This window comes from Chroicocephalus ridibundus, chromosome 10, assembly GCF_963924245.1.
Source record: "Chroicocephalus ridibundus chromosome 10, bChrRid1.1, whole genome shotgun sequence".
Taxonomy (NCBI): Eukaryota; Metazoa; Chordata; class Aves; order Charadriiformes; family Laridae; genus Chroicocephalus; species Chroicocephalus ridibundus.
Genome location: NC_086293.1, coordinates 7,393,997 through 7,418,727, shown reverse-complemented (window position 1 = coordinate 7,418,727; position 24,731 = coordinate 7,393,997). Strand labels below are relative to the sequence as shown.

The following is a 24,731-nucleotide window of genomic DNA, read 5'->3' as shown; positions in this document are numbered from 1 at the left end:
CAGTAACCAGTCGTGGTGAGGGGGTTTCCCTCTTGTTAAACAAAGCCGCCTCCTCAAGAACAGTGTCTTACGAGGTCCTGGGCGTGCTGCTCCCTGTGCTGAGCCCTGGGGAAGGGTGGCGACAGCGACGTGGTGACAGCCCTGCGGAGAGCACCATAACGAGCCCCACCACCCTGCCACGCGCCCTGGGGCGTGAGGTGGCTGGGGAGGCCTAGGCAGAGCACAGCTGCTCTGCAGAGCCATCCTGTCACCTTTGAACGGGGCACAGAATTGGTTTAAAAAGCTCCGGGCTGGTTTAAAATTTGCTCCTGGACCTGTCCTCCTGCGTCCCTCACACAGCTGCCCACCTCAGACTGCAGAAAATACGTAAACTTGAATATTTTATTATCACTCAGCTTTTAACTCCCAGCCCTCAAAGTTTGTGTTTCATGAAAACAGTTAAAAAGATCAAGAGAGAATTAATGCTGTAAAGATAACAAGAAAATGAGCCTTGCAGCAGCAGGCTGAATGGGTATCGATTGTGCAAGATGCAAGACCCGGGGAGCTTGGACCAGGGTTTCAGCCGTGAAGATGAATAGGGAAGTATGTAATATGAAGTTTCTGGACTAGTCAGGACACATGTCAAATAACGATACCTAAATCGGGTACCCGAGTGATATGCAGGATCACGGGAGGTAGTTTTTGAAGAGGAGCATAAATGGATTTAAGAGACTGCAAGCTCCGTTACAGCTGCGATAAATTTGAGCCAGGGACAGCCTTTAAGAAGGTATCAGAAAGATGATGGTTTTCGTTTGGAAAAGAGGCGCGTCTGGAGCAGAGATCAATCTCAGTTGCTTGTGCAGTAATGGCTGTTGAATTTCACTTTGGAGATGCTACATAGAAGAGACATTCTGAAATAGTCTGTAAATTCAGTAACAGTATTTTGTAACAGTATTCTGCAGATTATGAAAATTCAAAATTCAGTATTTGATTTTTTCCCAAATGCCTAATGACTAATCCCACTTTTCACACTGGGTTATTTATTAACACTCAGTAAACAAAGAATTATATATTTACATGTATCGTTCAGATTGGAACCTTACTTTTTTCCAAAATGGAAAACCATCTATTGCTTTGTATTTTATTATTGATTCCTGCCTTTGCCTCATCAGACTTTTTGGTAACACATGTCAGGAACATCAAGGTAAGTAATCAGCCATGTATGGGGCTCCCATTCTTCATAGATTAACTTCCTGCCATTTATCAACATTTATCAGAGAGTTCATACAGTGCTGCCACCAGGAGCTTTGTGTTCTCTGTTGCCAGTGAACACAAGGTCAGACCTGGGACTCAGACTAGTTTACCTCTAATCAGCCTCAGGTTCGGATCAGCTCTGAAGAAGCTCTCCTGTCTCTCTTTTTAAAGGCATCCCTTTCCTCTGTTTTCCCTGTCATCACCACATAATGGTAAAATGTTTTAGTGGTCATATATTTAAGTGCGTAAAACCATCAGTGCTGCCAGGGAACTGACTTTAGCACCTGTAAAGCCATGCAAAATATCAGTGAAAAGATGCCTCCAAGTAGCAAAAAATAGAAATGTAACATGGCATCCAGATAAATATGTCCACTATCCAAGTGACATGGTAGGATTTTTGTCAAAAGATTTGCATGTTAGCGTAACATGAAGTATATCTCTGTCCCTCAAAGAGGCCATTCTGGTTTTGACTGGATCTCTAAGTAAGGCAGTGCTTACTGTCGTTCTGCTAATTTTCTTCAGTTAAGTTGCTGGCCACTACTCCTAACCTCAGTAAATTATTTTGCCTTCTGTCAGTAGTTACATAGCATGACAAGCTACAGAGGGCAAATCTCTTTCGGGAGCCTTGTAGATTAGTGGGTAGAACAGGACAAAGCAATTAACAGTTAATTCCTGTTGATTAGGTTATGGTCTTTGGACTTCTTAATTTGAAAATCAGGATAATAACATATCTAACTTTTTTAAAATCAGCTTGAGATTTATTGCTGCAAATTGGAGATGCCATGGATTATTTAACCATTATGTAGCCCAGATATAATGTAGCTTTTTCCTCCTGATTACCATACTACTAGTTGTTCTCTGTATGTCTTGCAATGCTAAAGCCTTTCGAAACGGAAAGTGGCCAAAGCACAGTGCAGTGCTCCATCCGTACATGCAGAACACTACAGAAAAGATGGTTGATTCTCCCAGTTTTATTATATGCTTTATGCAAATATAATTTGATTGAAATGGACTAGATTGCTGTGTAGTGTGGAAGTCTTAGTCCCCATCCCTGTCTTAGCTCCTTTGAATAAGTAGTATGCCAGTGAGGAGTGATGAAGCATTGCTGGAAGTCTGGCTGGCAGATGACCTTCAAGCTGTAAAACCTGCTTTTAAAGCCATAGTCAGGTAAATTCAATTGGCTTCCCCATTCTGCTGAAAACTGAACAAAAATCCAAATCAAAGATCACTACGTGCACTTGTACACCTTGTTCCTATGCGTGCAGCTACTAAGGGTGGGGAATTTTTTTTCTAGATTAAAAACTACCCCTAGAACTACATATTCAAAGCATTCAAAGCACAGGTAGCAATGATACAGCCTTCCTTTTAAGGCTCTCATTTTGGCAGCAGCGAGACTCCTACATAGCTCACGAGGAAGTTTAGTTTTCATAGTTTAGCTGCATTATCCTCTCTTCTCTGTGATTTCCAATTAGCATCGCTTGGGATGATGAAATCTTTAATGTTGCTGTAGATTTGGAAATAATTTTCATGCTTTATTTTTTCTGTGTAGTACTTAGGAATATATGCAAATACCTCATTCAGTGTTGTGAATTCCCGGAGGTCACTTCAAGTTAACTGTACTGTCTTTGCTGAATCTTTTAGTCATGCTGCGTTTTAGTTTCCCAAGCTGTAAAATCAGGGCTTCTTTCAGCAAGTACTATAATGGGAGCCCCCGTTTCACTCCCTGTTTTCGTGGGAGTTCAAATTTCCTTTTTCCTCTGCTCTTCCTCTCCAGTTTCTATAAATTTTTCACACCTATATTCTTTGCTGTTGCCACAGCAAAACAGTATTGAACAAAAGCAGAATTCATTACTTTTATACAACCAAAAAAAATTAATAATTGGTACAATTGGCAAATATGTGGAAACACTATAGAAACATTTTATCAAGTAACTGTAATTACACAAGGTAGAGGATATTAAAATCTCAGTTTGGTCTAGAATTGCGTGCCATATTTTTTAATGGGACACGATCACTTTCTGCCCACATAGCTTAACATGACCTTGATGTTAGTGAGGTCTCTAGCTACATACAAGCGAATCATTAAGAATAAAAAAAAAAATAAATCACAGAATCACAGAGTCACCTAATCCACTCCTCTGCGCAAATCAGGGTCAGCTAAAGTAGGTAGCCCAGGGCAATGTCCAGCTGGGTTTGGGTATTGAAGATCAGCCCAAGTACAAAGCAACTAATACCTTTCACCGGGAGATTTTTCTGTATTTTCTTTTTCAATGAAAATGGCAGAGTACCCCCCAAATTATTTACATAATCAGAACAGAACTCTTTCAAAACTACTGTAGAACCCATAATTCTGATAAAGAATGTGCACAACAGCAATTCTGTAAAAATTAAATGTGGGTAAAGAGTCTTTCAATTTAGGAGGTAGTAGTTAGAATTTCAGAATTTCTAACTAAAGAACTCGTTGTTGTAGGTTTTTTGTATTCTTAAACTGCTTGGTAATTCCACTTTAAGGAAAAGTTTGTACCAAGCAAACTGACATTTCAGTGACTTCCAGCTTTTCATTTCCCAGGGTCCGCACCTCAGTTCGTGTTTTGTAAGGGGAAATGATTAGCTGTAATGAGGGTATAGATATAGAAAAGATAATTTCAGTTTTGGAAAGGAGGGATTTGAATTGGTGCGTACTTTACACAGGCATTAAAAAAGCCCACGTAGGTTTATGAAACAAGAGACATGTACACACAGAAATCTCCTGTATGGCAACAACAGTTTGAAAGAGGAACCTGGAGAAATGTACACAGACTTTTTGGTCAGACTTTTACAGAAGTTGAGAAGCCTCCTCCCAAAAACCTTGCATTATCATAGATTTAATATAGCATCTTGAAAAAGGCCTCGAAAATAAACAAAAAGTAACCCTCTGTGTCTCAATTTCCAGCCTGTAAAACTCCCAACTGTGAAAGGTAACAAAAGACATAAATGTACCCAAGATGTATATCTGCCTGTGTCTTTACCCCGCTATCTGGTGGAGCAGCTAAACACGCTTGCACAAAACATGACCCATGAGGCTCTTAGAGCCAAAAGAGATAACGTATTTGCTTCCGAGCTTATGGGAATTGAGTTACACAAGCTGTTATTTCAACATGATTCAGTAAGTATGTTTGAAGCCTGTTCTCTCTTTCAGAAGAGAGCATGTGGTATTTTTTAGAGCTTCTGCTATTTGGACCTACTCTGGGAGCAAATATGCCCCAAAAAAGCCCTAACAGCTTTTTTTTTTTCCCTCCAAGCAGCCTTTCATAGTGAGCGCCTCTCCTCTCTGTAAACCAGCTGAATTACCATTTTACTGACTCATGTTAGAATGAGAGGCTGTTGGCGTGAAACAGGAAAAATTTAGGAGTAAGTCTGAAAGAGTGTAAGGATGGGTCTGCCTTATAGTTTTGATGTGTGCGCGTGTCTGGAAAAAAATGTGCAAACTGTTTTTTTATGCTTTGATAGAAACCCCTTTTATCTTCCAAAGGAGAATTAGTTTGAAAAGACAAAATATATACGATAGGACCCAGAACCAGGAATTCCCAAGAAAAAGGTGTTACCCTCAGGACAAGATACTCTGGTTTTACTTTGATGTCACCACACAGCCAACCTATACTCACAGAAGCTGCATTAAGCAGATTTTAGCGTGTTCTTTAGTCTCAAGGACATTTAAAGATAAATGGCACTGAGCATTCAAGCCTCTTTTCCTCTCACTCTCCCCTCATCTCTCAGGTGGTCCATTATTGTTTTTCAGCTGAAAGAAAATAACATCTTCTTGTGTCTTTGTGAGCAAAATATAAAATCAGCAACATTGAAAGTTTAACCTCTCTTTCAAACCCACGGTATTTGAGATGCCCTAACATCGGATGAAAACCAAAAGATTCACCAACACTGGGAATGCTATAAGCAGAATAATTATACCTTCCTCAGATGCCTTACTTGCTTTTCCCTCAAATTTACTTCAGTTTACTAATGAGGACCTTTCTCAAGGCTTCCTTCTCACAGACAACTTCTTTTGACTTGCAAGCAGAAGACAACTACATAGGGGTTAAATGATTTATTTCTAAATGCAGCTTTCCTACCTTAGTCATGATTTTTTTCCTTGTTTTTTTCTCTTTACAGAAGCGAAATGCTGATAATGACTTGGTGAGTAAGGCTTGGTTTTGTTCGGGGTACTGAGAAAGATTTATAGTGACAAGAATATACTTGCTGTGTTCACAATGTGTTTCTCTGAGTCCAATATGAGCAAATGGATATTTCTGCGCGTGTGTGATGAGGGGAATAGCCCAGAGTGGCTTGGTTTAGGCAGTAGGACTAACTAGACAGTTCCTTTCCAAGCTCTGATGGAAACTCCTGGACAAGGAAAGAAAATGAACAAATGATTTTTAACCTCGTTGTGTTTGAATAAATAGCAAAGTTGTTTGAAGTCATTCTGTATCTCTAACAGACATCTGTTCTGTGTTGGTTTTGTTTTTACTTTTATTTTATGTTGTAGTTATTTCTAAGGAAGGCAAGAGACCTCATCTCTGATGCTGATTCCACTTGGCATCTGGACTCCACTTCAGCAATGCTTAAATGTTTTGATTGTTTGGGGACTTTCCTAATCAACCAGCCAGAGATCAGGCTAGCCATAAGAACTCCAAGATTCTTTCCAGTGTGGGTTTTGCTGCAAGAAGCAGACCTCGTCGCTGTGGAGTTGCCCAAGGAGTCGTATCTGTTGTTACCTATGCTTTCATTGTTTCCCGCAACCTTATAGCTGAGCATTCAAAGAAAATAAGTATTGCGTTACCCATTTCCTTGTTTAGAGAAGAATGAGCCCCAGTTGTGAGGAAGTTGAGAATAATATAAAATGGAATTTGAGCCATCTGGAATTGTTTAGGTCTATTTTTAAACAAGATGACTACTTATATCCCTGCTCTAGGAGTCATTCACTCAGCTGGTAATTACAGTCACAGTGAGGCAGCAGTAAGTTGTTGTGCTCTTTGACTAACCATAAACAAGAGTCACAGTCTCAGTAGAGAAAAAACCTGATTCTTATAATGGCAGTGTCTTTGCTGTAGTAGTATTTTGTTAAAGAGGCCATAGTTATAACTTGTAGAACAGCACCATGATGGCAGTGTGATAGATATCGAAGGAAACACAGCTGTGCTCCAGTTCTTATAATTAGGTCTTTCCTGTTTTGCTTTGGAGTGATAGACTGTCCTGCCATGATTGCTTTTTAAAAACATGATTATGGCTGATTAACACAGACATCAATGTAACAGCTAGCTCTTTTTTTTTGTTTTTTCATTTTTCAATCTACAGGTTGTCAATGGGATAGAAATCTATAGCATGAAAATTGATAGTAAAGTAACTTCCCGATTTGCTCACAATGTCATCACCAGTCGAGCTGTCAATCGTGGAAATGGGCACAAAGAAGTCTTCTTTGATGTTGAACTCCCTAAGACAGCCTTCATTACCAACTTCAGCATGTGTGTAATCTTTACAATACTGTTAGAGAAGACTAAAAACCTGTGCAAAAGTAACTGGGAGAAACGGAACCCAAATGTTAATTTTTACTTTGCCATTTGATAGATTTCTAAATGCCTCCTGGGTAATTTTCTGGTACTGTTAATTTAACATGCAAGATACACGGAGAAAGGCAAACACTGGTACATCTATAGAAAAGATGACTAATTTTCAATTATTTCTATTCATCATCATGGACATTAGGGAATTGGGGATCATCTCTGGAGATCCATTCACCTTTTCAGAAATATCACTCACTCACTCTGGTGTTATGAAACCAGAAAAGTTCCGTTACTTAATTTCCCTGATGGCATTATAGCTCAATTCATCTTTTCCTTTAAAAATCATATTTGAATGAGAGGCAGGAAATAGAATTATTCCTTTACATTTTTACCTTTAGTTGCAATAATATGTAATTCTTACACCATTATGAGATTTAATTACATCCATCTCTGCTAATCACACTATGTCTGTTTTATTTTCAGTGAAAAGAAACAGTAGCTTTTAGGCATGCTAGAACTTTTACTGCAGGAAGAGATGAATCCCCTTTTTAATGGTGTAAGGAGCCTAAGGTTGAAATGTTCATCTGTAGAGAACTACATTTGGACAGATGAGTCTCATCCAGAGAATTGGCTTGCCATGAGATGAGATGAGATGAGATGAGATGAGATGAGATGAGATGAGATGAGATGAGATGAGATGAGATGGTCAAGCTGCTGAAGTGTAGGAATATGACAGTTGTAAGTAGTGTTGCTATCACCCTAATTTTGATCTAATTAATTTTCAAAGTAAAAATTGGTTTAGATTCTCTAAAGATACTAAGCACAGAGCTCTTCATTCTAGCTAAATTCACTGAGAAGACTTAACTTCAGTGCAAGTGCTCAAATCTTGGCAATATCAGATTCCTGAAAGTGCTTTTTAGCAAACCAATCAATAAACAGAGAATTGCCTATAGTAAGTTTTCATATATCGGTGCAAATCATTCAGCTAAACTAGGTCTTCTTCATCTACAGGACAATTGATGGTGTCACTTATCCTGGAACTATAAAGGAAAAAGAAGTTGCAAAAAAGCAATATGAGAAGGCTGTTTCAAAGGGACAGACTGCTGGTCTTGTCAAGTAAGAATGATGTCTTGTGTGGCTTCCACACCATCAGCCCATAGCAAATTGTAAGGCTGGAAAGACTTTGTTCTGGCATATTTCTGAAGTGGTTTGTGGTTTTTTTTTACAGGACCAAAAAACAGTAATTAAGTTAAGAGTTATTGTAGTGTAAATTATAAAAAGAAAGTACAACTTCTGACCACGCAGGCAGTATCTGCAATGATAGAAAGACTGTTTCTACAACTTTCACTGACTTTGTATGACCTGTTCCTGGGATTAAGCTCACTGGGAAACTTAAATAAAGTCTACAGTTTGAGTATGATTTTAGCAATAGATCAAAATTCCCATCTTTGTTTTACTCCTTTTTGAAAATTGTATTCCACCAACACAAACAATAAATACTGAGAAAGAGGGTAAAGCTATTATTTTTCTTATCCACTTAAATACAGAGCTTCAGGAAGAAAAACAGAAAAATTCACCGTCTCAGTCAACGTTGAAGCAGCCAGTAAAGTCACTTTTGAACTCACATATGAGGAACTGCTGAAGCGACAGTTTGGAAAATATGAGATGTTCATCAAAGTTAAACCAAAGCAGCTTGTCAAAGATTTTGAGGTAAATGGCAAACTGTATCAGATTAGACTGTAACTTAAGAGATGATGAAATTCTGTGCATCTGTTGAAAGTGGAGTACCATGGTCATTCCCACGGCATCACGGGTGAGCTACAGGCCCATGATAATATTTTTAACGAATCACATGGGGAGTCCACACCAGTATGCTTTAGTGCAGGTTTTTATTTGTAAGCCTGACAAATTGGTTCAGCTCCTCTCCTAAGCCTCCAAAAGAAATGATGTATGGAAACCTGAAAAAGCCATTACGATGTCTTGGGGTAAAACAGAAGACTAATAGCTTTTATAAATGTCTTTATAGCATAAACACCTTTCTCACACCACTATGAAACTACATCATCTTAAATTAGCGCTACATATATCACATTCTAGAGTACCGTGGCTTTTGTGTGTCAAAACTTGTCTTTAATCACTCCTATCTGCCTTGCTAAAACCCAGCTCTAAGGCAAATTTTTTTTCTCCTTTGTATGCCCAGAAAATACTGTGTAAAAATCCTTACAATACTAAGCATCTATAAGAGTTTATGCACCATTATTTTAAACACACCATGATAGAAGGCATACTGAAATATAGGTCAAAGTTGGGCACAACTCACAGCTAATGGCTGGGTCATATTTTTCAAGGACTTGAATATTTATTGACATTTTACAAAATTCCAGTATCTAGTTTTCAAACAAGTTATATTTCTATTAGGTTTATTTGTTTCTAGCTTTGTTTCTGACTTGATATATTGTTATAAGTTGATATATATTGATATAAGTGATTGAGATATATATATAATTGATATAAATTGTATATATTGATGTAAGTTGATATATTGTGAGGTAATCAATGACAATGAATTTTCAATGACTATTTCAGATTGAAGTAAATATCTTTGAGCCCCAGGGTATCAGTGATCTGGAAGCAGAAGGAACATTCATCACCAATGATCTACAAAACACCATTAAAAAAACTTTTTCAGAGAAAAAGGTACAATGGCTATTGCATTCATAATTTATTTATCACGGTTATAATTCTGAAATAATAATGTCAGTGCCAAAATGCTGTAGTGGCTAGCAATGGAAGTGAGAGGAAAAAAAATCAGAAAATGCATTAAAGGCTTGTCTGTGCAAATGAGCTCTGAATTCCAAGCTAGCAAGTTGAAGGCCATCTCCATGCTGTTCAGAAACCACATAGCTGTTAGCACAGGACTGTACCCACACTGGTAGGCCTTGTCCCACAGCAGTAGTTGGAAACCCGGCTACCAATAGGACTGTTTCTTACAGAAGAACTGAGTCAGTAAGAAGTAGTTTTCTCATGCATGGAGGTGGTAGAATTCCTAAGACATAGACTGCCCAAGAGCCAAAGGTGTCCTTCAGAGTGGAGGGCTGAACCGAGGAAGATGGGGAAGGAAACATATGAAGAAAGCTCTAGATAGCAGCCTTCACATATCAGTTACCCATCAGTAAGTATATAAAAACATATGGATACAAGCTAATACCTAACCTGATAAAAGAGGTTATTCTCATGTATTACTGTAAAGTGTATTTATCTATAAATAATAGTAGTTTTACAAAAATGTAAACTTCTTTGTGTTCTGTAGAAAATTTTCAGCTTATTAAGGTTCAGATCTAATGAAGGCTTTTCTTTTCAGGCCCACATCTCTTTCAAGCCAACTCTTGATCAGCAGCGAACCTGTGCACATTGCTCACAGTCTGTCTTGGATGGGGATTTTACTGTTAGATATGATGTGAAGAGAACAACTCCAGATAATTTGCAGGTAAAGCTGACAGCTGGAAATTTTGAACTGTTGAACAGCTTAGCTTGCATAGTAAAGGTCAGGGAGCAGTGAGGGCCAGCTGTTCCCTAAAGGACAGGGACCTGAGTGTGACAACACAGCTGACAGCACGGAGGCTTTGTCAGCCACCAGCCCACTCCCCACAGTACCTGAGCGAGGCAGACCCAGAGACGGTAGTCAGACTCAATGGAGAGTCCAGGTCACCGGGCAAGTTTGTGGTGATGAGGCAGCCCGAGGTCGAAGTGGGAAGTCAGTCTGCAGGGTGGGATCCAAACCGGTGGAGTCCATGGACAGGAACAGGTCTGGCTGTGACACAGCTGGAGACAGGCATTCTTACAGCGTAGCTCAGGCAGGGACTAAAGGCCCAGGCTTGCGCTTATTGAAGTTCCTTGGCCCGTGGACAGAGGTGAGACTGGTCAGGGCCATCAAAGCCTATTAGTCCGCTCACAGGCTAAACACTAAATGAGAATAATTTCTTCTTTATCCATTCTGTCTTTAAGATATACAAAAGTTTTGGAGTTTTTGGGTTTTTTACATTTTATTTTTCAGATTGTCAATGGCTACTTTGTACACTTCTTTGCACCAACAAATCTTCCAAAGTTGCCCAAGAATGTTATTTTTGTAATAGATATTAGTGGCTCAATGTCTGGAAGAGAAATAGAACAGGTAAGTTATTACATTACTATTAAGTCCCAATGGAAGGGCCTCTGTTGCGATGGAAGGGACACGGTGGCTTATAGCGCTTACGTGCAGCTTAAGCTGTACAAAGTGGTTTTATGCTGTTACCTCTCTAATGCTCAGTACCATAAGAACTAGCTTGAAGCATTACAGTAGAACAAAATTCTATACATTTAGGCTATATTTACTTACTTATAAATGTTATTAGTTCAAAACTCTCGATATCAACATTTCCAGAGAGCTCTGTCACATGCACTGGACAGTTCCAAAATGAAAATGTGCATACAGTGTTTATGTGCATTATCTATATTGTTCATTCTGTCTCCTCTGGGAAGTGGCAGCTCTTCTCATAGTGAGGACTCCTCATTCTAAGCTAATACTCAGAATTTTCGGGCTTTGGTGCTGCATCAAAATATCCATGCTTGCTTGTGTATGAGCTTCTCCACCAAGCCGTAGCTACCTGATCCCACCCCTCTCAATTTGCCATGCCAGCGTTCCACAGTGTAAGCAACGATCCATGACGTGAGACCTGATTTTCCTCTCGGCTACAAAGATTTACAGATGTAATTGCAACTGGCTGACTTCACTAGAGTTACCCTGAAACAGACACAGGGACTGGCAAGGACAGAACAAGCTCAGAATTTTTGCACAACATAGCGTGTAAAAGTTAAAAATACCCAAATGCTGAGAGATTAATCATGTAAAATCTGGAAGCACCTATTTTGTTGAACGTTGAACCATACATTTAAATCTCTTCATCTTATAGACAAGAGAAGCACTTCTAAAAATCTTAGATGACATTAAAGAAGATGACTTCTTCAATTTCATACTGTTTGGTAGTAACGTACACACCTGGAAAGAAACGTTAATCAAGGCCACTCCTGAGAATCTGGATGAAGCGAGGAAGTTTGTTCGGGGCATTGACACTGAAGGCAGTAAGTACTTTACTGGACTTGCCAATAGGTCATTGCATAAGTATATTTATCAATTCAGTCTGTGAACACAAAGCTACAGCTTCTTTATTTTATTTTATTTTATTTTATTTTATTTTATTTTATTTTATTTTATTTTATTTTATTTTATTTTATTTTATTTATTTTATTTTATTTTATTTTATTTCTGATGAGATACTCGTAAAGTTTAAATTTACTCAGACCATGACGTCTATTTTTTCTTACGTTTCCAAAGTCCAGGTATTTTTCTGTCTCAACACCCCCCTGCTTGCAGACCCAGATCTTTCATTTTCATGCCATAATGAGATCCGGTCAGATTGCAGTGAAAAATGGGCCTTTATTTTGACTGCTGAAACCAAATTTCTATGTCTACCTTGCAGTGACGAATTTATATGGTGGTGTAATGAGGGGAATTGATATGCTGAATGCTGCTCATGAAGAAAACCTCGTGCCCAAGAGAAGTGCTTCTATAATTATCATGTTAACAGATGGCAAACCAAACGTAGGTAAGTTTGTGTTGGATGGAATAATAGAGTGAATTAACTAACAAAAAAAGTGCTCGGTTAAAATTGGCCTCCATCTTTGATTTCTGGATGTTTTCATGATTTAAATGCTACTATACCAGCATCATACTATTAAAACATGTTTTTGATAGTGCCTCCTAAGAGATCTGAACATGACTAGCCACGTTTACATTTTGTGGTAATTTTATCTATTTATGAAGAAAACTCAAACTTTCTGTGGTTTGATGCAGGTATATCAAATACTGAGGACATTCAGGCGCATGTTAAAAAAGCCATAGAAGGAAAATATCCCTTATACAGTCTTGGGTTTGGCTATGGTGTTGACTACAGCTTCTTGGAGAAGATGGCACTGGAGAATAAAGGATTGGCCCGTCGTATTTATCCTGACTCTGATGCGACTTTACAGCTTCAGGTACAGTAATCACCACTTAAATTAGATGAGGTACACATTAATTCATATAACTGTACAGACTGAATATTTAAATGTTTCTTCTAAAATACATTTTCAGTTTCTATTGCTGAAATAGCAGGATGTTTCTGGGCACAGAAAGAATTAAAGAATTCTGGGCACCTATGGATTAAAGAAATTATGATAGTTAAATGTTTTCCTTTTTTTTTTTTTTTTTTTTTTCTGTCCTGTAGGGGTTTTATGATGAGGTGTCAAATCCCATGCTCACGGATGTGGAATTAAACTACCCAGAAAATGAAATATCAGACCTAACTAAAACCAGTTTTAAGCATTTCTATGATGGGTCTGAGATTGTGGTGGCTGGGCGCTTTATAGACAACAACCAAAACAGTTTGACTGCAGATGTGAGAGGTGAAGGTGTAAGTATGGATTTCTTTGACCTAAGTAAGGTACATTAAATGTCTGAATGTTCAAAGCTGGCAATACTTAAAATATTTACTGGTACAGCATATATGTGAGAAACTAAATGTGCCAAAATCATTGCTTTTAAAACTGCAAGCTACTCGCCTAACTCGGTCAGGTATACTAGGGTCAGTCTGGAACAACTTTGTGCAGTGTGACTGGATTAGCTTTGCTAACAGCTTGGTTTTTTGTTTTGGTTAGGTTTTTTTTTTGTTTAGTCTCTAAATAGCCTAGCTGGTTCTTTCAGGAGGCAAATCTTTAGTCTTCCCGGTCACTAGTCTTCATTGGGTGAAGAAAACTGATGGATAAGATCAGATCCCTTCCAACCCAAATCATTCTATGATTCTGTGATAAGCCAGCTGAATATTTGAAATGCTTTCCTCTTAAAATAGAAGTCTACTTCTAATACGAATCAAGTGATCTAAATACCTCTCCAGCTCTGGATTCTCTAAAAATATTTGCCCTTCATACTCAAGAAACACAACTCAAACATATTACAGATCATGTTATCCTAAATACTGTGAACTGCATATATGCACCATATATACACCATGCACTGTGGTGCATTAAATATATTATATGGAATTAGGTGCATTTCAAATACAAATAATGTATTATTAGTAAGTTAGCCAGCATATCTGCTTGAAGAAGTTCCTGAATGAAATCAGCATCATAATCAAAGTTCTTTAAATCCTGAGTAGCCAAATTCTCATGAATTAAAATGCCACGTGAATTTGGAAACTGCATGATGTCCTATAGCGTACACTACTAATCTTCACAGAAGCAACAGAACAAAGATCCTGATACAACACTGACTATTTCCTGGGCAAGTGCTGTGTAAGACCAGAATCTTTTTCAATTTAATAAGATTTTCAGATGTGAAGGTCTTGGTTTTGGGAGGTTCTGGAGTTCTCTGGCTACCTATGATACAGAGCAATTTCCTTATTCCTAACAGGCAAATGGTGCCCTGTCATATACCACACAACAAGATGCTGAGCAAACAGCTAAAGCTTTCCAAGAACAAGATTACATATTTGGAGAGTACATTGAACGGCTCTGGGCTTATCTCACCATTGAACAACTCCTGGAAAAACGGTAATTATATCTAGAATAACATCTTTGCTATGAACCTGTTAAGCCATCTGACTGGTGCAACTTCTAGGATGTGAAGCTGAAATTCACATCACACTGAGGTGTCAATGGGAAGGCGTAAAAAACAGTAAGGAAAATCCCCCCTTCCTATTCTCCTCCTGAACCTCAGCATTTCTGTTTCAGGTTGCAAATATAAAGCACAGTTTCGCCTTTTTCTTGGATAGCCAGTGGAATCAGAAGTGCTTTTAGACTGTAACGAATATTCCTTATTGATGAATTAGCTGCAGAGAAATGACTTTGCTTGAAAGAAAAATATTTAATCCAGAGTTCAGTGAGTAATTTAGCAATCATTGATGCTAGGAATCTCTACCTGTATTCAGTATTGCAGCTACAGGAGAGGAAAAGGAGAATCTTACAGCTGAAGCCCTGGATCTCTCATTAAAATACAAGTTTGTAACGCCACTGACATCCATGGTGGTAACAAAGCCAGAAGACAATGACAATCGAGATGGGATTGCTGATAAACCCATTGAAGGTATAGACAATTTCACAATTTTGCTTTATTTGAAAAACCAAGTGTTCCTATGATGTTCCCCTAAGGAAAGGCTTTCGTTTGGGGACAGTTTTAAACACGTACCTGAAAAATCTACTTCAAACCTTGTGTATGGTTGATGCAAAATTACTTTTCCATTGTAAAGTTCATTTCCATCAAACCATCCTTCATTACTAAATCATACAGGCAAAATACTATAAATTCAAAATAATTGTATTTTAAGCTAAATATATAAACTATTACATCAAAAAAACTCCCCGAAAACCAAGAAACATTTTTAGTCTAATAATCCAGCTATATTCAGTTTAGTTCACATCACTTTCTCCTTTCTTTTTCTACATACTTCAGCTTAGGAGTAGGTATAGTAACATCTTTCTACATGAAAGGGGAAAATTTGTGAGATCTCCCTCATGCAGGGTGTATCAGGTTGTAAAAAGGTGGAGATTATATCTGTAAAACGCAGTAGTCATATATATTGCAGAAAGAGAAGGAATTATATTGAAAGCACACAATTTGTTCTCAACTCCTCTGATACTTTGGCTAATTATTAACTTCTTGCTGAATAAAAGACTGGGCTTTCCTGCAGTTCAGCCTCTTTGTTTAACCTGTGTGAAACGAAATGACTCCATTCCTCTTCAGCAAAATAAGGCAAGTGCGATCCACTCAGTGCAGCGCAAAGCCACGCTAACCTCATCTGTGTGTGTTGTTTGGGCCATCCACATCTCCCCCTCCTTCAACAGGTCTGACAAACCTCTTGTGAGGCTTTTCAATCTCTTCTGTTATGCATCCATTATTTTTTCACCAAACTTTTGCTTAGTGCCCCTAAAAGTTCCTCCCAAGCTCTGCAGGGGCTCTCTGCTGGCTTCTAGATGAAAAACTTTCTTATCTCCCAAATTTGGCATGGTAACTTAAGGCATTTTAGCATCACAGAGATGCTGGAGGTTAGTGGGGTTTTCTTTCAACCGGAGTAAGTCCTGAAACCAATTAATTGCCAAGTGCCCTTCGATTCTGAATAATTCTTCAGGCATTCTGCTGATAAAATTTTTGCATTATTTTTCATAATCATAATGATGTTAAAACACTTTGTGTTTAATCTAACATTCAAGTCACTGTACATCATGATGACTTTAAAGTTTAGAGCCGGACTCCATAAGATGGAAAAACTTACATAAACATCTGACAGAAGTGCCATCCACTCAGAGTGATCTTCAGCTCTTTGCTTTCCCTTTCCAGGTACTTGGAGTACAAAGGACCTTTTCTGAACCTCTTTCCAAGTGAATCCTCTTTGTATAGTATATATAGTGTCTATATAGAAAGTATAGAGCTGTAATAGGAGAAACACTGCTGCTGTATAGGAAAATAATTTTTACACACCCTAGAGTCTATATAGACAAATAGATTACTGAATCATCCAGTCAGTATTAACAGAATGATGCAAATGCCTTGAAAACTGTAAAAGGGTAAAACCAATAAGGACCATTGGCAATCTGGAAACAGCATAACAATTAAACAATTACTAATAGTGCTCTTTTCTTATGCATAATTAATTGCAGTTTTGCTGCCCCACGTAACAGCTTTTTACATTTAGTCTGTTTCTGTTTGATCTACAAATATTGAGTTGTATCATTGGGAAGAAATGGAATTTTAAAATACTGAAGATACCTGGTTGAACTGTCAAACAGTTTTTACTTTATTTTCTTAGAGTATGTTTTAACAGGGTCAGAATCCTTTGTGTTTAATCATGCAACTGAAACTGTAAATTTCTCTTTTTCTTCCTTTTACTTCTTACCCACCCATGGTAACAGCTGAAGGTATGTACGTTTCTTATTAAAAGTACTTAATATTTTTAACTGTTAGGCATGGATTGCCTGCATCACTCACTTGATCTAAGATGCAATAGTTTCATAAAATTCTTGGTGAATACATCAAGACTCTGTTATAACTAGATTAAAAACTTTTCAGCTGGAAAAAACTGTTAATACCGTTTTCAGTGTGGTTCCTTCCATCTCTGATAATCGCAGCATCCGCAGTGAGGCTTTGAGCAGCCTGGTCTAGTGGAAGGTGTCCCTGCCCATGGCAGGGGGCTTGGATGATCTTTAAGGACCCTTCCAACCCGAACCATTCTATGATTCCATCATCCCACCATCCCCAATTTCACACCCAGTACGAGTAAGTTGCTTTGCGGGGCTAGCACTGCTGACTCCCAGGTACCCGTGTGTAGCAGAGTCTCTCGTACAGAGATGTCTTCATTGATGCCGAGATTGCTACTTCTTCAGACACCCCTCCATAGCTTCAGATGTAAAAAAAGTAGACTAGAAAAATGTGGAAGCAGGTGAGTAAATCTTACTGACTCCCCAGTAGTACAGTTTAGAACAAGATAACGCAGAGGAATCGGAGAAGAGCAGGTTGTCCCAGCCCCTTACAGGGCAAACCACATGCCGGTGCAGAAGTAACATTTTTGCTGAAAAGTAGGGCATGCTTTCTGCCTGTTCATGACATTTGCTTTGTTGCAGTACTAAATGAATTCTTTTGACTAAGTTTTTCTTTAAATATTTAGAAATTTATACATAATTACAAGATTTTGGAGTTGGTTTTGGTGGAGGGAAGTGGGAGAGATTGTTTTTTCATCTTTCTAGCCTCTAAAATAACATTTTGTTTCATTCACAGCACAGGGCATCACAGCTGTTACACTGGGTAAGTCATTAGTTTAAGTTTCTGAACGAAGCAGCATCTGTCAAAGGAAATCAGTTCAGACAACTGAAATTACTGGAGAGACAGAAACTGCCTTTTCTAGGTTTACAACTGTATTTTAACAAATCCTACCAAATTCTGCTCACTAATAAAATGTTGCTCATTGCTAAAAACACACTTAAAAAGGTTGAACGCCACCAGATGAAAAAGTTTCAGCTAAATAGCTTTTAAGGACTAAATGCCAGTTCATCAAACCGCCCTTTTTTTCCTGAAAGCTCTTTCCCAAGAACAGAGGATGGACCTGAATTTGCATCTCCTTTGGAACTGTATAAATCCAGAGACTACGATGTCAGCATCTCTGGCTAAATTACTATGTTCAGTTACTTATATAAAAAGAAACTGTTTTATTCAAGAGAGAGAGACAGCAACTGACCCTTCAGATTGCTGGTTGGGCAATCCTGGAAACAGGAGAGTTAGATGTAGGTTTTTGCGCTGGAGATTAGTCTCAGTTCCCTGTCTGATTTTCTCAAGTCTTCATTGAAAAGACTTAAATTCATTCTGGAAAGAAAACAAATGTCAAAACCTCAAAAGTTTTCAATGGATGGTGTTGCGTTTCCTTGCTCACAAACAGCTTAATCTGTAAGTCTGAGACATTCATGTCCTACAGATACATTATTTGGGCCTTGTGGAAACCCTCAAAGCAATTCAGATGACAAGTGAAATCTATCTCAATCCTGAAGCTTTGCTTGATTCAAAAGGGGCACAAACTGTCATTCCACAGACTATACACCTTAAAAACTAGGATGGAATTAGCAATTTACTGAGCATGTTAACTTACTGACATGTAACTTACTGATTGCACATGTACTGTGCAGACAGTGTATAAATATTCCATTTTGATGGGAGGTTTTTTCCTAACTATTTTTTTATTTACATTCTGCAGCTCCACAAGTCTCTTACCTGTATAATGCACACCCCACGTGGTATACTAGTGGTGAGTACTTTGCGTAGTGTCTGCTTAGAAGGAGAACAGGAGAGAGGGTATTTAAGACTAAATTGCACAATTCTTCTGCGTCTTTTAGGTAATTCATTTCCACAAAAGCAGCCATTTTTTATTTCCAAGGGGCTAGTATTTTAATTTCACTTTAAATGTCTCTAAATGTTTTTTTAAAGATCAAGTCACTGTGATTATATATGGCCATTTTCTTTGTCCTCCTTCCCCTTGCTAGGCTTTGTGTTGGTAACTGCCCATTCTCTATTCAAGTGAACTTCCTGCCCTCGGTAATACTTTCATGGCCCTCAGAGAGCAGTTCGAGGTGGCCCTCCTGAACCTACAATCCATGTGCCAAATTTTGCAGTAGCCAAGAGACACAGGATATATCCTGCACCTGGGAAAGATGAGGGGAAAAAGGACGTTGTTCACTTTGGGGAGATGGTAGCAGCTTCCTTGGGACCCCACCACTCCTTTGGAGGATGGGCTGGACTAAGCTGGGCATACAGCTTGTGCTGGGACCAGTTCCTGCTGGTCCCCAGCATCAGCAATTCCATTGCCACAACATTAAATGGTCACGCGGAACTTTGAACCTGTGTATCACTGTGCAAATACCAGTGACTTGCCTTTACAGTTGATGGAGATCCACACTTCATTATATCGGTGCCACAAAAAGACGATGCCATTTGTTTCAATATCAATGAAAACCCGGGTGCGGTGTTAAATTTAATAAGTGACCCAGTTACAGGTGAGTTTTTAATTTTTTTTAAATACAGTAAATCAGGATGCCTATAACAAAATGTCTTATGTTTAAAGGCTATTTCTCCCTTCTATACTGCGTAAGCTTGTTTCCCAGCAAAGTTAGTAGGAGTTACTGTAGCTGTGATAGGGTACTGTTACCATTGCTGTGTTTTCACTTCTTGGAGCAACATGAACTTTTAAACTTTATTTGAAAACCACTGTGAGCGTTGAGATACATAATTTGTCTCAGTCAGTAGTAGCACAAGCAATGAAATAATCCTTAGGCTACCATTTCATGGAATACCTGGTAAAGAGAGACTGATGGCACACAGACTTTTTGTGCTCCAGGAAATATTTAACCTTTCTCAATAAAGTGATTGTTGTCTTTGTGGAAATCCACACAACAGCTCCCAGAGCTTTATTCTACTTTGGCACAAACATGCACAAGTAATTCTTATCGATTCTTCAACTCTTATTTGTTTCCTTGAGTTGCTAAATTTCCATGACACTCCTTGACATCAGCTGATCAGGTCCTCTCCATAAAACAATACTTGCTGTTTCCTTTTATGTTAGGCATCACAATCAATGGAGAACTCATTGGGGATAAGAGAGCAAACAGTGCTGCAAAGATCCAAAACACGTATTTTGGAAAACTTGGCGTTGCAAATGAGCACCTGAATTTAAAACTGACAGTAACTCCTGAGAAGATCACAATTCAGAATGGCAATGAAAAAACAGGTTTCACCTGGCTGGACTCAGTCACCTTGCAACAAGAAGGGTAAGGCTTACAGAAAGAACATCAGCCTCCTTTATTAGTTTCTACACTTTTTTAGTGTTGATAAATAATATACTTTTGAGGTAGGTTGTCTGAATATATAAAAGAAACTGATTAAAGTCCTGCTGGATTCTGCTCTCTACTTTTTCGTGTAACCGCTGAATGAGCATTCATAAATTCCTCTGCTTGGAATAAGTGAAGAATTTTCTCTGATTTTGTATTGCCATGACTAAGGTAAAATTAGATTTGGTATTGTGCTCAATGCAACAGTGTCTTGCGAATACTTAAAGAGTAACTTTAGATATAGTATGTAATCTTTCAAACAAAGACATAATAATGTGCTGTAAACAATCTCCATTTTAAGCAGTGGAAATTGTGATGTTTATAGCATAGGTACTTTTTTCCCTGTCAGCAGGTATATTTTTTGTGAGATTTATCTATTACAGAATCATTTATACCTGTGCAAAAGGAAAGGGCAGTATCTCCTCCTCATTTACATTTTCATTGGCTACGTGGAACAAAATTACTGCCTTCTCAAAGCACGGCACTGCAACAGGCAGAGCACCGGAGGAAAACTGTTATTCGTACAGCATGGCTTCTTTTTTTATTATGACAGCCACATTGATGATATCCCTCACACAATCAGAAGCAAAACTTCTAGATAGTTCATGAGTTGTGTTTTCTGGGAAAAAAAAAAACCAACACCAAAAACAAAAGGAAAAGGTGTCAGGTAGCATCCAGGCAAGGAAGTGATGGTTTCATCAATAACATTTTTATTACTGAGCATGAGGAGCTGTATCTACTTATCACTAACCTATCTGTGATTAATTGCGCTCTTAGAGGATGAGTTTTGTTAGAAACATCTTCCTGAAAAGTTTAAAGGCCAGGCAGCCTTTTACAGTGTAATTTAGTAGGAGTCTTGGACCATCTGTGAACACAGAGATTCACACGGTCCAAACTATGCAGCAAAACCTCTATTTTAAAAAATACCGAGTAATTTATAAAGCCGTGTTTGTTTGTTGAATACGTTTCTTCTTCTCAAGTTTCTTCTCATTGCTGTTAACTCTGCGCAGCACAATGCCCTAAGTCACGCTTTTCTTTTTTCCTCAGTTTAACTTTGATAATTAATAGGAAGAAAAATCTAGTGCTCAAAATGGGCCGCGGTGCCTCATTTGTTATTGTTTTGCATCAAGTATGGAAGAAACATCCTCTCCACCAAGATTTCCTAGGACTGTATATATTGGAAAGTGATAAACTGTCTGAACAGACCCATGGATTATTAGGTATGACTGCATTTAGTGTTTTCATGTTTGTCTTTCCTTATGAGGCTACATAATTTGTAGTCACAATCTTGTACTTAGTCTTTCTGAACTGAGACAGTGGAGGGAACTGCGATGACATTGATTGGCCGTATTAAGATTTCTGACAGAATATTCTGGGCTCAGACTGTATGTATCATCTTTTTTTAAATTCCTCTGCTGCTGCTGAAATCACTGGCATCCATTGTCCTCACTGGCATCTTTAAAGCCCTTTATCTTGCTAAATACCACCTATAGTTTTTTTTTTTCTTACTACGGTATTTCTCCATCCTCTTGGATGGTTTGATCTCTCCTTTCCTCTTTATCACCTTTATTAAGTACAAGCAGTCTGAGAAAATATATGTGTTTGCTCAGTCAAAATTTGCCAAACCTCAGTTAGGGTATCCTAGTAAGAAAAGAAGTTTTTAAGGTATATCTTGATTTACTAGCATATATTAAAGTCACAGAATGCCTTGTATTGTCTAAGATTTTCCTCATGTTAGCTAACGTTCTTTATTCTAGTAGAAGGTGAAGTAGGTAATTCAGGGATCAAAATTTTGACCCCATTAAGTCCTGCTTTCTGACAGCACAGTGGGTTTGCTGGTGTGCATTCTCTGTTGGAAAAACCACAGATAGCAGCTATTCTCCCTTGCCTTCCAATTTTCACTTACAAACTCAGATAAGGGCAGGAAACGTTCATTTTGGGTCAGTAAGTTTACTCACTGTGGAAAATTATGAACTGCTGCAAACTTACTCGTCTCAGTCTTGGTACGTGCTTTGTGGCCTGAGGGGAGTGAGCCAAGGTGTCAGTGGTAGGACACGTTATGTCCATGCATCATGGGAAACGCTGTAACAAAACACAAAAAGAGCAGAATACGGATGGATATTTACGCTTTCCTGCTCCAGTCTCCTTGGGCTAAAGGACTTCTCCACATAGAAGTTATTCTGTTGTGGTATGAATTGTAAGTTGCAAAAAAATTGCAAAAGCCCACGTGGCATGTGGGTAACACCATGTTACAGTTCACTGACTTACACGTCTCATCGCTATTGTCATCATCTTTGACTTTGCCTCTGAACTTCACGAAGTAATCTAAAATCTGTGCTCATTATATCACTCAAAGCACCAGCAGGACCTTGCACCAGCCTGGACAGGGCAAAAGTGTGCGAAAGCTAATCCTGGCAGGAGTCTGAAATTTCCTTAGATGTCCGCCTTGTTCTGAGCATAATCACATCCAAAAATTTCAGAGATTGACACATGCATTATTTGATTAAAAAAAAAAAAATCTAAAGACTTGGAGAATAAATACAACTGAATAGACAAGACCCAAAGTGAGGCTATCTTGGAGGATATCTAATTTTACTGCGCACTCAGAAGCTGGAACTTACATCCAGATGATATGCAGAGAGGTCTGGTTTATAAAAAGTAAATAATACCAGAGGCATATGTTCAACCTTACACGAAACTTGGTGTTTGCTTATCCATTGGAAACCCTGAGGGAACATGGAAAACAGCATGGAAATGTAGAAGTTTGGGGGTTTTAATATGTGCAACATGCCTGAAATGGTAATTTTGGCTTCTATTTTTAGGACAATTTTTCCACCCCATTGACTTCACCATACTTGAAATTCATCCTGGGTCTGATCCCAAGAAACCAGATGCCACAATGATTGTGAAAAACAATGAACTGACAGTAACAAGGTAAAAAAATAATTAGGTCCTTAGCAAAGACTCAGGAAAGATTACCTCGTCAAAGGGCAGGTTCTGGTTCCACGTGCCCACGGCTGTGTTTTCCCCTGCAGGGGCTGGCAGAAGGATTACAGAGCAGATCCTGTGCACGGCGTTGATGTTCCCTGCTGGTTTGTCCATAACAACGGAGCTGGGCTGATAGATGGTGTTCATACGGACTATATCGTTTCCAGTCTGTTTTAAACAACTGCAGCTTCCTCCAAAATCAGGGGTATTTTCTGAAAAAAATATTTTCAGGGTATATCTGAAAGAATAGTATTTTTCAATGTTTAAGAAGTACTAAAAATACGTAAGCCTTCCATGGTCAGCAATGCCAAGGTACGACTGATTCTCACAGAGAGTTTTACTGTGTTTTTGATCAATTCTGAAGTGCTAAATAGATACCACTCATCCCCTGAAACACCCTTACTTTATTGAATTAATTTACTAGTTTTAAAATTCTGACTTAAAATGTTACTTCGTAAAACATAACAGAAACATTCTACCCAATTTTAAACCAATAATTGAGTGTCAGGAGCGATTTAAATAAAAGCCTCAATACTTAATGCCTTGTTCTGTTATTCCAACAGTTATCGGTGTTTTCATTCTGGTTTCACAAAGCCCCGGAAGCCAGGTACATTTTGAAATTCCACGTAAGAGGAATGACAGCAGACAGAGCAGGACATAGTCCGGGATAATTCAGTCGTACTTACAGCCATCTGCCCCCTTGACCCCGCAGTGCTGGGGGCTGGTGCGGGGCCGTCACTGGAGATGACTCTTAGCAACCAGGATTTCTGTATTTTAGTATTTTAATTTGAACCTAACTTCTGAGTGCCCAAATCTTTACAAATTAATGAAATACCGCAGTTCCAAACAGCACTCAGGTTTAAGTAATAGTAGCTGTCTTTGTGCAAGACCCTTTACTGAAATGCCATGACTGTCTTCCAGTAAAATTCCTCCCTCTGTTCCCGTAACAGAATTTATGTACATACTTCAGGGCAAGAAATGTCCCATTTTTGTATATTTTCATTTTGTACCGCAAGAAATCATAAGCTATTAGTTCTAAAGCAAGAAATAAGTAGATTTCTTATTTACTTTGAGTTTTCTTTTAATCAAATCAGCCATAGCAGGCTAACTGTGGTCTCACACGGCCAAGCAGAGAAAGTCAGTGTGTGGGGAAACCAGAACGCAGGCACACATGAGGAGAGGAGTGTAGTGGAAAAAGCAGATGACATAAGGTGGGATGGGATCAATTGAAAGAAGAAAAGGTAGAGGTGAACAAAAACACAACAGAAAAATCACAGAGGGAAAAAGTAGAGGAAAAACATACTTACTGTTAAATTTATGGGAGAGACAGGCCTTCTCCAGGAACAAAATCCTTTACTAAATGCAGAAGTTTTGTAGAAAAAGAAAAATAATCCATTCTTGGGGGGGTGTGGGGGGTGTGTGGGTGCGGGAGTGTGTGTGTGTCACAGTGGCTAGGTATCTCTGCCTGCTAAATTCATACAAAAGTGATGAAAGAAAGCAGTATTTTCTGCAGAAAATAATAAGTTACTGAAAAATGAG

The 24,731-nt window shown here is 38.5% G+C and overlaps 1 protein-coding gene and 1 long non-coding RNA gene across 2 annotated transcripts; one reads left to right on the top strand and one right to left on the bottom strand.

Moving 5' to 3' along the window:
* Positions 1 to 1,075: 1,075 nt before the first annotated feature.
* Positions 1,076 to 23,731, top strand: LOC134521410 (inter-alpha-trypsin inhibitor heavy chain H3-like). The gene is made up of 22 exons (XM_063347854.1): positions 1,076 to 1,183; positions 5,380 to 5,403; positions 6,562 to 6,728; positions 7,779 to 7,883; positions 8,315 to 8,477; positions 9,354 to 9,464; positions 10,129 to 10,254; positions 10,822 to 10,938; positions 11,717 to 11,885; positions 12,284 to 12,409; positions 12,658 to 12,839; positions 13,070 to 13,255; positions 14,254 to 14,393; positions 14,771 to 14,925; positions 16,749 to 16,754; positions 17,611 to 17,637; positions 18,578 to 18,628; positions 19,260 to 19,373; positions 19,940 to 20,144; positions 21,252 to 21,424; positions 23,027 to 23,138; positions 23,240 to 23,731. The coding sequence occupies exons 1-22, from the start codon at positions 1,094 to 1,096 to the stop codon at positions 23,367 to 23,369; spliced, it is 2,679 nt and encodes an 892-aa protein (XP_063203924.1). The 5' UTR covers positions 1,076 to 1,093; the 3' UTR covers positions 23,370 to 23,731.
* On the bottom strand, positions 20,151 to 23,294 carry LOC134521412 (uncharacterized). Its single transcript, XR_010072749.1, has 3 exons — positions 23,184 to 23,294; positions 22,194 to 22,286; positions 20,151 to 20,823 (listed from the first exon to the last, which is right to left on the bottom strand). It is a non-coding gene; the product is annotated as an uncharacterized LOC134521412 (long non-coding RNA).
* Positions 23,732 to 24,731: the final 1,000 nt, after the last annotated feature.

What these genes read in the sequence shown, in the direction of transcription:
- LOC134521410 (XM_063347854.1), top strand. Translation starts at nt 1,094, where the DNA reads ATGGAAAACCATCTATTGCTTTGTATTTTATTATTGATTCCTGCCTTT. An exon ending in AGATGGCAAACCAAACGTAG is followed by an intron (nt 12,410 to 12,657) that starts GTAAGTTTGTGT and finishes GGTTTGATGCAG; the next exon opens with GTATATCAAATACTGAGGAC. An exon ending in AATAAGTGACCCAGTTACAG is followed by an intron (nt 19,374 to 19,939) that starts GTGAGTTTTTAA and finishes CTTTTATGTTAG; the next exon opens with GCATCACAATCAATGGAGAA.